The sequence below is a fragment of the Epinephelus fuscoguttatus genome, linkage group LG18, assembly GCF_011397635.1.
Source record: "Epinephelus fuscoguttatus linkage group LG18, E.fuscoguttatus.final_Chr_v1".
NCBI lineage: Eukaryota > Metazoa > Chordata > Actinopteri > Perciformes > Serranidae > Epinephelus > Epinephelus fuscoguttatus.
This window is the reverse complement of record NC_064769.1, coordinates 30662749-30677118: the sequence shown is the minus strand read 5'-3', so window position 1 is coordinate 30677118 and position 14370 is coordinate 30662749. Positions and strand designations below refer to the sequence as shown.

General features: G+C 41.2%; 1 protein-coding gene across 5 annotated transcripts in view; it reads left to right on the top strand.

Annotated features, from left to right (window-relative positions):
- Positions 1-14370, top strand: part of vav2 (vav 2 guanine nucleotide exchange factor) — a 291900-nt gene that overhangs the window by 243983 nt on the left and 33547 nt on the right. For 2 of the 5 annotated variants that reach the window (XM_049603492.1, XM_049603489.1), the window contains exons 11-20: positions 4910-4978; positions 5155-5241; positions 8988-9073; positions 9178-9310; positions 9707-9721; positions 10014-10123; positions 10305-10406; positions 12568-12656; positions 13759-13772; positions 13923-13941. In XM_049603492.1, coding sequence (XP_049459449.1) covers positions 4910-4978; positions 5155-5241; positions 8988-9073; positions 9178-9310; positions 9707-9721; positions 10014-10123; positions 10305-10406; positions 12568-12656; positions 13759-13772; positions 13923-13941 — 724 coding nt within the window. Of the gene's footprint in view, positions 1-4909; positions 4979-5154; positions 5242-8984; positions 9074-9177; positions 9311-9706; positions 9722-10013; positions 10124-10304; positions 10407-12567; positions 12657-13758; positions 13773-13922; positions 13942-14370 lie in introns of all 5 variants that reach the window. The other 3 variants (XM_049603488.1, XM_049603491.1, XM_049603490.1) reach the window with 3 other exon arrangements.

Sequence of the window (14370 nt, the reverse complement as noted above, 5' to 3'; positions counted from 1 at the left end):
GTTTAAAGATTCATATGAGAGCTGGAGAGGCGTGCATGGATTTTAAATAAGTGCAGCTGCCTGTGACTGAGCATGTTCCTAGTCGACCAGTAGTCGTCATTTAGGGCCATTAGTCGATCAGTCGCCTGCATGTTTACGATATTAATTTAATTATTAAATGATATATTTTAGGCAGGGCAACACAAATGTTTGAGTTGAAGGTGTGAGAAAGAATAGTATCAGTAACATTGTTAACACTGTGCTACATTACAGAGAAATACAAACCGTACTAATGAACCTTCATTAATATAGGCCTATATTTTATCTCCAAGTGCACGTCACACACTGAGCGAGCCGCCTGTTAATGACGCTGTGGGCTAATGGGCATGTAGCTACTTCCATGTTTCAGATGATACGTCATGTTTGTAGTCGACCAATGAAGATGAGTTTACATATCACCTTGGGTTCGTCCTTCACCTTCTCAAAATGATCCCACACTTTGGATTTCCTGCCCGACATGTTATTAACTAGCCTGTGGAATAACCACAGCCCTGGAAATTAGGGGCCGCACACATGCTGCATCTTTAACCTCCTGGAAAACACAAGACCGGGCTCTGGGCGCTACTCTTGTGCCTTTTCTGTTCCAGCTTTCAAGAGCGTGGCAGCAGGTTGCATCTGAGGTTGCTAAGCAACCCTAACAAGCATCGTATAGCCTATTTACCTTGAATCCTGAGTGCAGAGCTGATCTTCTTCCAGGAGCTGTTTATAAGTGTGTAGGCCTATCGTCCGTGGGACAGATGTAAAGCTCTGGGTAGCCCTGCACTAACATGATCAACTTTTCCGTATTTATCAGACTGAATATTTACAGGAGAACGTGACTCCTGTCTGACTGCTGAGCGTGGCCTCTTCCTGTGTCTGTCCTTTCAAATTAAATCTCCACATGGTCCAGTCATATAGGTTGTGATTTATTTTGACAAGGTACAGCTCCTTACAGAGTTTCACGTTTGTTTAAGCGACGAATGAAATCTTGCCAACTAATGACCTTTCTGGTCGACTTACGTTTGGTCAACTATTAGGGGGCAGCCCTGCTTGAGACTGAATTATAATTACATTATACAGTATAGAACACCATTTCTACAAACAGGTGACACATTTTGAAACATGTACTTTAACTTGTCACCCTTCTGTAAAGTGCTGTCATGAAAAATATCGTTGGTTGTTCGAAGCACAAAAACATCTGATTTAATGTGATAAGGTAAAATAATCAGTATACAGTTTAAACAGTTTGTACTGTATAAATATGTAATTTACCACAGCTGTAAGGTGCTGGAAAAGCTTGAAAATGCCCCTTGAAAATGCTTGAAAGGTGCTTGAATCTTTATTTGGAAACGGTGTAGGAACCCTGGTGTTAAGACTGATCAGTAATGAGTCTTATGACATGTTTAAGGTTGGAAAAAAAAATCCTTTTTAAATAATTTCCTTCCGTATGAATTATTTAATTTAATTCAGTTATTCAATCATTTGGTGTATGTCTCATTTTATAAGACTTTTAAAATGTGTTTAGTTAATTTAGTTTGCAAGTAGGCCGCTGTTTGTGCACTATCATTGCACAACAATTTTATTGACTAATTAATCATTTGAGTAATGTGTCCAATTAAAATGCAAAGCATTTGTAGGATTTCTGCTTCTCATTTCTTGAAGCTCATTTCATAATAAACATAATTCCTCTGGATTTTAGTTATGAAAAATAAGTTACTGGGAGCCAAAATCATTAACTCAACCCTGCACTGATGCCCTGTGCCTGAATATGCAAATGTATTTAAGCACATGAATGTCTGACCACTCACATCCCGGCCAGTATTTCTCCCTGGAGCTCTCCTCCTGGCGTGTAAAACAAGCTGGCCACTGTAATATTCCCCATGATTAATTGACTTTGCATCTCAATTATGGATGAGCGTATGAGTTTATGATGCAGTGCGTAATGGACTTGGGTGGAGGCGAGTGTTTGCTTCAGGTGATTGCGGCGCTACACAGAGACCCCTGCGACTTCTCTATCAGTTTGAATGGAACCCCTGCAGGAGCCCCAGCAAGGCACTGAGGTCAAATCAACCGCAAACTAATCCGATTAAACGCACCCCATTTCACTGCCTCCAACAGCTTTGCAGTAAACACCGCTGTATGCTGTGGCCTTGGGGGCATGTCAGACTGACAGGTCCTGTTTTTGTGTGTCCATTCATGCCTAAGGGCACATCTTCAGTTGATGGTGTACAGATATCACCACAGTGGCATTTCTCTATTTGATCATGGTGCCAACGCTCGCCTCTCTTCATCTTTTATGTACCATAGCTACACTCTGAGTAAGTGAATTCAGCACAGTCATCTCAGAAGTAATTCTGCTCAAGCAGGGTTTGTATATTTGATGAATTTGCAGTGTTTTTATGAACCCATGTGATCACATATTTTATCTGAAGCTGGGTTTATGGGCTGTACAGCAGCATGTGGTCACAGGCTGGTCCCGCTTGTGCAAAAGTAACAGAGCATGGTATTAAAAAGATCCGCTCATTCAGCAGGTAATTAAGGTAAAATGTGGGCCAGTAGCTGGACTTTCCCCTAGGTTGTGCTGGTGCTGCTCCTGCTGGGACGCCAGTGAGGGATAACGTCCTTGTCGCTGCACTAATGTCTGACACTGGTTATTTAGGGTGGCTGCACAGTGGGGCGTGGAATGGGGGATGGTATCCAAAGTGTTACACCCTCTGGTGACACTAACTGCTAGCAGGTGAAAGAGTGAGCAGTGAGGAGAACTAGAGTGCAGGAGACTAGAGCTACTCCAAGGCACACATTTAGATTTGTTATTGGAAGGAAAGCACATCTGTCCTTTATCTGCTTTGACAAGTCAAATCTGCCTTTTGATAGGTCTATAGTATATACCAAACTGGTAAAAATGGGAAAACATCACAGTAAAGAAAATTAGTGGGGGAAAAAAAGCCAGTTAAATTATGGACGCTGCATTCTGTTGTCATAAACCTAAACTTATGAGCCAAACAACAAAGTGCAGCACTTGTCTTTAGATTTGGATTCAAATATAAGTTAAATAAGTGACACATTCATGCACAGCTCTGCCAAGATGTCCTCTGTAGTCAGATATATTCTATCCTCCTGAGACCCTGTGCCCTCAAATGAGAACATCACATTTTGGGTTACTTGACCTTATACTTCATTCTGCTTAACTCAGACCTGCTGTCCTCGTTCGTGGACACTTTTTGTGCCATCTAGTGGTAGAAAGAGCACAATACACTAATCCATGTAAAAACAAGATGGCTGCCAGCCCTGCCAAGTCAATCTGCAGACTAGCCCCAAAACCTGATCAGATTTGATGGTTCAAACTTGTTTATTTATGATCAGTAACATTTGTAGTTGGATATGGCAACAAATTCCACCAATTGTAGCAACGGTAACAAGATAAGACAATTAGAAAGTACTCGTTTGAAGACATAAGGAATTTATCATCAGCTCGTTTGAGGACATTGGGACTTTATTATTGTCTTGTTGAGACGAAAGCGCGGCTTGGCCTGCATATTCCTGACCATACCCGACCCGAGACAGTTATAACCCGAGCCTGCCCCAACCCAGACATACTGTCTGATTTTTAAGTCAGAACCCGTCCTGAGTCCCACACTGTTTATTACCTGACATATTCATTGTCATCATGGTTACAGCTTGTCTGTTTACCGTGATCACACATGGATAGTGTGTAAATGACCGTCAAAAGGCTGCTGTTACACACAGTCAGACATGCCGCACGCACAGCAGCACAGCACAGTACTGTACATAAACTCAATTGGAGTGGAGCTTGTGTTGCGTCCAGGCGTTGTCACGTAAATAACAAATTCCAGCACTTGAATAGGCCATAGCACAACACAGCAGCATGTCAAGGGGGCTGAACCAGAGCAAAATTTCGGATTTGTTATCCGAACGCGGCCTGACCCATTGAGTTCTGACGAGTCCTGTCGGGCTCAGGTTGGGTATCCACACTCTGATTAAGACTTTATTATCGTCATGTTTGAGAATATAGGGACTTTATTATTGATGAAAATGTTTTGCTTTTTACACTTGTCAGGCCCTGCTGATCCCAAATAGCTAGGAGGATTTAAAAATGTGACAAAAGTTCGGGTCTCAGGAGGATATATATATCCACCATTCTTAGTACTGAATATGCGTCATGAAAGTTGGCTCCTTCTGTTAGCTTATAACTTTGTTTATATTGTTTATCAGTCTTGTGCAACATATAAGACAAAACAAGAGATTTTTTCCTCACAAAGTACAGTAGTTTACATATAGCTTTAAGGACGCTGCTAATTGGATGTGCCAACTGGTTAGACAGCTGGCACAACTTAATTTGTTTTTGTAAAACTATAAAAGATTTTATAAGATTTCTTTTCTCACTGAGCACCCTGTATGTCACCGTGGCTCTACAACATTCTATAAACCACCCCAATAAACCAGTGAAGGAGGCAGACAGTCAAAAATCAAAATGATGTAACATATTTGTTATTGATTGGCTACTGTGCGAGGAGGACAACATGATTTGTAGCGGACAACATATGTACTGTTACCTTGTTACCATAAGGAACAGTCAGACCTGGAGGCTAGTTCGCCATCTCTCCATCTTTCTTTTATTTTTATGTATGCTGCTGTTGATGGCGCTCGGATGCAATTTATTCTCAGCCACATCAGTGTCACATCTGTAATCACAGTAAAGAGCAGCTATACATCCCTCACAGCGAATCCCTCTCATTACTGTAGGATTCACTGTTTGCATCATTTGTTTCAGTAAAGTTTGTTGTTTGTCTAGAGATGTTTTTTTTTCCTTTTATTACAATGTTTTGTTTTGGTTTTTTTACAAAATAACAATACTAATTTTCCTCCACAGGAACTTTTGAGTCACTCAGCGGACCGACCAGAGAGACAACAACTCAAGGAGGCTCTGGAGGCTATGCAGGTCTGTGTGCTTTAAGAAATATTACATAATAACTCCGCAGTGCTCCGAGCCAAAGCTGTATAAATTGTTTCTTACAGCTACTGTGGCTCAACGGACTGTACGTCTACAGTGATATGACAGATGTCAGAAAGATTTTATGTTAAAAGGGTAAAATAATGTTTGCCTCGCTCTCGCAGGACCTGGCCATGTACATCAATGAAGTCAAGAGGGACAATGAGACGCTGAAGAAAATCAGTGAATTCCAAAGTTCAATAGAAAATCTTGTAAGTACTGTGAAGCCCTTCATCACTTCTTTTCTCATGCAGAGGAGATATTTTCTTGATTGATCCATGTAAGGGTCTTGAAAACGTGTTTTGTTAATCAGCTTCTAACTTTAGGTGATGGGATCCCACATGAATATCTTTTATCTGCATTTATAGTTGTATCTGTTTTACCTGGTTTGATGTGGGAGGGGTTAGTAAAAGGTAAAGTCAGGTATTCCCATGTACTATTTTAACAATAGAAGAATCAGACTCCAATAACAGTTGCTCATGTTGCCATGCAGACCCACTGTCAATCATATCTAAACAAACCACACCCACAGAGTCCTGATTAAGCAAATTAGCTGAGATGAGATGAGACTAAAGAAGAACAGCAGTCATGTGTGACCAGCCTCCCTTACTTTGGAATGGGAGTCTGGGGACATTCGTCTTTTATTTTTTAATAGAAATGGGTGGGGATATCCAGACCACATGACAGCGTTGCCATAGGTACGGCATGTGTGTTACACGTAACAGAGACGTTGCAGCTCTGCAATAGAGCTGAATCAAATGAAGTCATATCCATTTTAATCTCCTCTTGCGATGCATGGAACACTTCCTTTTCTGTTGTACTACATACAACAATTTGGGGAACAGCAATTCCGGTGCAGGCGGGTGCAAGGCAAAGCTAATCAGCCGTTGGTTGAGTAAGTACGAAAGTACACGGATTTGGATCCAATCACATCACAGCTGCTGGGAGCCAGCGCTAGTTCTATTCTTCCTATGGGAACGTCCACAGACGACAGAGTCAGCCAGCATGCTGATGGCATCGGCGTCTGTGTAAGAGACTGAGAAATTTGCTCTTTTTCTCGAGGTGGCAGGAACAAGAACAAAGTTCTTTCTGGCCAGGACATTTCATACTTCACGAGAAACTCAGGTGCAGAACTCTTGGGCTTCTCTTTGGGTTTTTATGCTTTTTTTCAATAGGACAGTGTGAAAAGGGGAGGGACAGAGGGGAAGACATGCAGCTAAGGGCCGCATGTTGGAATCAAGGCTGCGGCTGCTGTGGCAAGGGCATTACCTTTGTACATGGGACGCCTGCTATACCTGTGGAGCTACTGGGCACCCCTCTCTTGCAGTATACTATACGCTAGATAAAAAACTACAGCCACCATCTGGTTAGGTTAGAACAAAGACGTCTGTTTTTGCATTCCGGTACCCATACTACCATACTATATAGTATGCCAGAAAAAGATTTAGTATGTCCCAATACATAGTGTGTCGAATGCAGTGTGCCAAAAATACCAGGATGTTCGACTACATCCAGTCCGATTTTGCAGTATGCAAGCCAGCATGTTTTCTGGCTCTTCTGACCCACAGTCCTCTGCACAGTGGACGATGCGTCACATTGACTGAGTCGCAAACAGAAGACAGCTTGACTGCTTATTGACACAGCTGTTTGGCAGCTGATTGACAGCTGTCAGTAGTCGCAATGACGAATGATGACACATTCAAGTGACTGAAACCAGTTGAATAGAATAAAAGGAATATTAACTGTTTAATAGATATTAAATAACGATGACAGAGAAATGTCTAACCTGTGTAATTTTACCATCGTGAATATAACATGTTAGAATCTACAGTGTATGCAGTCATTACTTACTGCAGCAGACCTCTGTGTCTGGTGAGCTCTGTGAATGATGTTTTGTTTTATCTCCATGGTAACAGATATATGCGTAAGAGGGTCAAAGTTCAGGGCGTAATGTTATGAGAAAGTAGTATGTCCCAATTGTGTGCATTCCAAGTAAAAGTATGCCATTCAAAATGCACCCAGTTCCTCAAATAGAGTGATGGAGTACACCTATGGGTAGTAGACTTTACATGAGACAGGTGGTACCTGTTTGACAAAAATATTTAAAATTAGGTACGTAATTGAAAAAAGTTTGAGATCCGCTGTGTTTAGAGGTAGAAAAATCCGCCAACTATCACCTCTACATTAACACTAACTAATTAACACATTTTATCTTGCTTGTTTAAAACTAACACCTTTAAATTAACCAATTAGCATGTTATATCTCGTTCGTTTAACCTGTTCAAAAACAAGTTGCGGTGTAATGAGTTATCATATGCCTGACTACTTTTTGGCCAGGTGCAGTAACATCCCAGGGGGCCCGTCATCACCTTCACCTGCTTCCATTCCATCCTTAATGCTCAGCTAAGCAGCTGCTGGCTGTAGCATCATATTTAACAGACAGATATGAGAGTATGAGAGGTATTGCTTCCTAATCTTTCCCTAAAATGTCAACCCAATACCTTAATGGGTAACACTTTACTTGAAGATATCTACATAAGAGTGACATGACACTGTCATAACTATGACATGACACTGTCATGAACTAGTCATAAGCATTATGTGCATTTCATAAACGTTTATGACAGCTGTCATTAAGTGTCATTTGGTTTTTGTAATGACCTGTTGACATTGTTTGGGTTGTCTTGATTATGACAACTTCACATTAATCAAAGTGACATTACCAGAAGTTGTCTTTGTCATGACAAGTTGACATTAAATTTGTTTGGGATGCCCTTATCATGACAACTTGACATTAACCAGGATGACATTACCAGAAGATGTCTTTGTATCAATCATTATGTCAACTTGTTATTAACACAAAAAGAGGTGCATTTCTTGTTAATGTCAACTTGACATGACAAAGACATCTTCTGATTAATGTCAAGTTGTCATAATCAAGACAACCCAAACAATGTCAACTTGTCATTTCAAAAACCAAATGACACTTAATGACAGCAGTCATAAATGTTTATGAAATGCACATAATGCTTATGACAGGTTCATGACAGTGTCATGTCATAGTTATGACAGTGTCGTGTCACTCTTATGTAGATACCTTCAAGTATAGTGTTACCCTTTAGGGTTACAGTAAAAGATAAAATTTGAAACCACATTTTAAGGTGCTTCTAGCTTTCTCTTTTTGGATTAGGGATCATCTTAGGCATGGGCACCTGCCAGCAGTGAAGTTTAACTCCATCACTTACTTTTCAGTAAATAAAATAAAACAATAAATGTTTTGTTAACCTTGTGTATCATTTATAATCCAATGTTCCGGCTCCTATTGTCATTTATAATGCCACATCTGACATACTTGCAGAAGTCATTTTTTATGTATCAAAAGTAATACACCGGCACTAATGTTATCACCATCCTGGAATTCAAAGTTTGTCAGTGTGATTAGTCACTGAGCATCACAGAGCAGCAACCCATTCTCGAAAATGTCCACAATTTCTTTTCTCTGCTAAGTACGCTGGCATCATCGTGCCTCTGCCTGTCATGATCCTCCACTATTATAATGTCCCCAATAAATCATTTAGTCTTGCAGAACACGAACAAGAGAAGTTATGTCGATCCAGACTGATGTTCGTTTCCCATAATATTTCAAACTGCACTGTCTCATTTTCTTTTTCTTTGCCCGTCACCTCCTTTCCTCTTCCCTTGGAGATGCAAATAGTCACTGGGCTCATGTTGGGCTTGTACACGTGCCATAGATGCAGTAAACAACCAGAAATTTGGATTAGGAGAAGAGAGAAGTCACTGAAGAGGAGCTGAATAGTTTCCAAGCTGTATCATCCATTATATATCTATTTGGACTCTGAAATTCAAGTGTGGATAAATTATTTATGTCTTCCCATTAAATTTAGAAGTCATAGTATGCAGTGGATTGACATCCTGTGTGTTCTTGTGACCTAAGCAGCAGGTGAAACTGGAGGAGTACGGTAGGCCAAAGATAGACGGAGAGCTGAAGGTGTGCTCCATCGTCAACCGAACGAAACAGGACCGGTGAGTCCGAACTTTCCAACTGAACTACCCAAAGCATATTAGAAATAAAGTAACCCAATGCCAACAGTGACGTGTTCTCACAATGCATGTGTGTATGTCTTCAGGTATATATTCCTGTTTGATAAAGTGGTGATTGTCTGCAAGAGGAAAGGCTATAGCTATGAGCTCAAAGAGATTATAGAACTGCAGTCGTACAAAATGTCCGACGACCCCATGAACAACAGAGACATGAAAAAGGTAAGCTCCATCCGTTGAGTTTGAGAAAGGCTCACAGCAGAGCAGTTAGTGAAGGCAGCCTTGCTCTAGTGCAGGTGATGAAACATCCTGTGTAATCATTAGAAATGTCGCCCTTGAGCTGAAGGACCTTGTTGATGGTAATTGCAGATATGGAATTTATGAGTAATGCATTGAAGTGTCAGATATGCATTATGCTCGCCCATGCTTGAAAAACCATGTAAATGCAATGAAGGTCATTTAGGATTCATGAAACCGTACTGCAGTGCACTGCAAATCTAACATGGCTTTTTTTTGTTTGTTTGTTTCTGGATTTGATTTGAATCTGCATGTGTCTCTCCATGTTTGCATGTGTAACTGGGTCTTTCTCTGGTGTCTTTCTTTTTGCATGCTTACCAGTCAAGTGGAAAAATGGTAAGCTCAAGTGACCCCTTTATTTAACTCATCTTCTCATAGTGGCCTATTTTTGGCAGTGGTGTTTTTTGGGTGTCATGCCGTGATTGCACGTGCAGCCGTGGGCTCTCTGATGCATCGCTAAAGCATGTGGAGCATCTTTTAGTGCTCGATTAAAAGTGATCATATTAACAGTATGCTTTTGTACGTGTTTGTGTGAAAACACAGGAATCATGAGCTTCTTTGCTTATCTCTGTCATTGCCATCGTTGCATCTTTCTGCCATCCGTTCCTCACTCACTTTTTCTCTGCAGTGGTCGTACGGCTTCTACCTGATCCACCTGCAAGGCAAGCAGGGCTTCCAGTTCTTTTGTAAAACTGAGGAGACAAAGAGGAAGTGGATGGAGCAGTTTGAAATGGCCATGTGAGTATGACGACATGGTAGTTTTCCTGAAAATTCACTCAAGAAACCGTCTTAAGATTAAATAACCAGATGGGAACGTCTGTTTTTGGCAAATACAGTGAATCAAACAGCTACTTCCTCACAAAACCAAACTGTCTCGTCCAATCGGCTCCTCTCATTCATTATCACTCTTTACTTCCAGGTCCAACATCAAGCCAGAGAGAGCCACAGCCAATCAGCATAACTTCCAAATGCACACATTTGATAAGGACACCAACTGTCGAGCCTGCAAGATGCTCCTGAGGTAAAAGCCCTGATAACTCCGACACTGATGTGCATAACAGCACATTCATATTCTGCGATGAATAATGAATGCATTTTGTTCCAGACTTTCCAAGGACTATCCAACAATATTCAGTTACAGAGATATCTTATTCACTGTTATCTCTACAATACGGGCAGGCGCTTTTATACGGACCCATTGTGTGGAAAGATATTTTATCCACTCTGACACACGTTATGTAACATTTATACAAAGATACTGTTTAGGCATGATTTATGCAGTGGTGAAAGAAGCAGTCAGACAAATGAGCCGAAGAGTTGTAATACCACAGTGTAAAAATAATCCCTTACAAGAACTCTGCAAAGTTTGTATTAACTACAGGTGTTACATAAATGGAAAATACAGAGCGTTTGTGCTCCACTATGTCACAGGTGTCCTTGAATCACGGCTACACCTGGATCGTGGTTATGCTGCTGTTATACTCCTGCCTAATGCTGACCACTACTGCTGACTTAAATATACTGTCTGTTTATCCTTTATAGGCTGCAGCCTATCCCAGCTGACATTGGGTGAGAGGCAGGGTACACCCTGGACAGGTCACCAGACTATCACAGTGCTGACACATAAAGACAATCATTTACACTCACAGTTTAGAGTCACCAATTAACCAGCATGTCTTTGGACAGTGGGAGGAAGCTGGAGTACCCGGAGAAAACCCATGCCCTGCATCTCCCTCTGAATCTCCCTCTCTTTATATATCATTTTGTCATATGGATTACTGTAATTTTATCATGTTGCTCTGTTCTGAACACACAACATTAATTGCACAGAAGAGGGAGTCTTCCACAGTTGATTTTCATAAGGTTTTTACCTTTTATTTTCCCCGTTAATGGAGTTCTTTTGGGGAGGACAGCAGGATGATGTATGCTGTGTTTCCCTGTGAATTGTGGTGGAGTGAAAGTATAATGAAGCAGGGTCGCTGGTTCAAACCTGGGGTGGGGGTGCATGCTCTCCCAATGTCAGCGTGGGTTTTCTTCAGGTACTCCAGCTTCCTCCCACAGTCCAAAGACATGCAGGTTAATTGGTGACTCTAAATTGTCCGTAGGTGTGAATGTGAGTGTGAATGGTTGTCTGTCTCTATGTGTCAGCCCTGTGATAGTCTGGTGACCTGTCCAGGGTGTACCCTGCCTCTCACCCAATGTCAGCTGGGATAGGCTCCAGCCCTCCTGCGACCCCTAACAGGATAAGCGATAACACAGAATGAATGAAGGATATTAAGCCAGGAAGGTCCTATTGGGGAGGTCTCGGTGTCTCGGTGATGGAAACTTAAAACCACCACTGCTGTTATGCAACATTAATGTAATGCTACACACTATTAATGAATGTAGTATTACATGTAACACTAATAAAAGCAGTGTCAGACTCAAAACATGTCTCAAGAGCAAAGAACAAAGTAGTGAAGAACTGAAGTATTAAACTGAAGGGAAATTCAACCACATTTGGTGAGCAACAAATAAACAAACCGACTCAAATCATAGAGGGAATATGTTGTTGGCTAATGTAACTGCTCATTAGTGTAAAAGCAATCTTTGGAAAAGTATAAGTGTGACTGAGGCTGACGGGTGATATTTTTAAACATTCCCCTTCCCTGCTACACCCACTGCGTCCCTGAGCGCACCTCCTCCCATGTGAGAGTGCTGCTCGACTGCAGTGGGGACAACCTGTGTCACTGAATCACCACTTTGACCTCTATTACAGTCAGCCGGCTAAACTCCGCTCTGCGTATTGACCCACAAATTTCATGGCTTGGCTGACCTAAATTCACAGAGCCAGTGGAAGCAGGGACCGGCGTTCTCACTCCCTGCTAGATGCTAATTACTGCTGCAGCCCCAGTGGATCCCGACGTGATTTATGGCACTTACTATTCAACATGGCAGTGTGCAATGCATGCAGTGTTACAGTATCCCTAACAGATACAGTGCTGCTCTTAAATGGAGCGAGTCGATTTTGTGATTCTTAAAGGATCACAGAGTGGAAACGATGGCGCATGTGTGACCGCATTCACAGGCTTATAGCAGCGAGCAGCAGCTCCCCTTGTGTGTTGTACTTACAACAAGTTAATTTGTGTCTCAGACATTTCCTGTTTGCATTACTGATGTGTGTGTGTGTGTGTCCCCTCTAGGGGCATCTTCTATCAGGGCTATTTCTGCTCTCGCTGTGGAACAGGAGCACACAAAGAGTGTCTGGAAGTCATCACCATCTGTAAAATCAGTAGGTGTCTCCTCTAATATTCCAGCTTTACTTTAATAGGGTCGATATCAGGGCAGAGCAATGTTTGGATTAAATCATTGATCAACCTTATGTGACAGACACCATTGATTGTTATGACAGCATGTTGTGAAGGTGATTATTTTTGTTGATGTTTTTACCAAATTAATAATGATTTGTGAAACTTCATTCTGTCACAAGTGTAACCCCACTGTCACTTGACTGTGTCCTGCTACTAGGCTACTTTATCCAGCAGGAAAATGGGGGATGGGTCCTCTGGAGGTCCTGTGGGGGGGTGGGACTGTTTCATTGTGTTGCTGGGCTTGGTAACAAAGAGGAAACTTGGGAGTCAGGAGGAATTACCTGGCCTTCATTATAAAGGCTCAGCTTTGTAACCATAGAATCAGAATCAGAATCAGACTTAGAAATACTTAATTGGTCCCTGAGGGGAAATTTTGATTTGTTACAGTTGCTGTGATGTAAAGAATAGAGATTTATAAGAAGTGAGAGTAAGAGTGTGAAATAAAAGTGTGTAACCATAAAGCAATAAAATAAAAAATAAGTGAAATGTGCATTTTACTAATGTGTTTAACACTAGTACATACGATATAAAAATTAAAATTAAATGTATATATCGTCACTGTGATTAGGCTGCAAGTGTGAAAATTTAACTGCAATATATAAGCATCAGTCTGCGTGGATTTCTGTTTTGAAGCCTCAAATTTGGCATTTAGGCCATCACTGTGTTCGATTTTTGGAGTCAGAAGTGAGAAGTGGATGAGAGCAGGTAGCTAACTCTAAGGCTACCTAATAGCCTGCTTAGCATGGGACATTTACAGCTATGGCTAACTGTGATGTGTGTGGCATTGTTAATATTCACCAGCAGAAAATCAAGCTTAAAACCATCAAAACAAAATGTAACATTACTCCCAAAAAAAAGCTGAACATCTGATTTCTTAAAGCTGGGGAAAGTTTGTGCATGTGTATTACTGTAGAGTTTGGTTCCTTCTGCTTTACCCATGTCAGATCATGTGTGATCAATAATGGTTACCAGATCATTGTCAACCCTCCCTGACTGTCACTGTTTACTTTTGTCTTGTTTCAGATCCTCATGACTTGGTGAGTAGATCCTCTGTTCGTCAGCATACTGTAGCAATATTATCATCCTCTGATCACCATTTGCACTCACACAGATGTTTTATCATTAACTCATACAAGACTTTTGTTTGTGATAGTATCAATAATCAAGTATCTGTTTCTCTTTCATAGGAACCTGGAATATCATCAGGTAAGATCACTTCCTGTCACCTAAACACGATAGAGAACACTATTATGTGAAGCTGGGTATTCTGTCAGCTGTCATGTTACAAGTTTGTTATGGACACAGCTGTTACCGAGCAGCACAGCTCTCTTCTGCCATCTAGTGGACAGATCAGCTACACATGAACCACAACAACATTGTAAACCATGAGTGGGTGGCATTGCACAGATATGTATATATATAAACATTGTGCTTTGGATGTTACTTGAAATTCAAAAACCCGAAGACCTTACAGATAAGAGGGATCATAGTTCTACAGTATCTTGAAATAATCAGTACACAGTGGTCGGTGCAGAGGGCACGAGATACAGTTTGAATTCCTTTGTAATTTCTGGCATGTTTGCCTCATAAGATACTTCAAAGTGGACAGAGGAAGGGACACCATGCAGCAGAGAT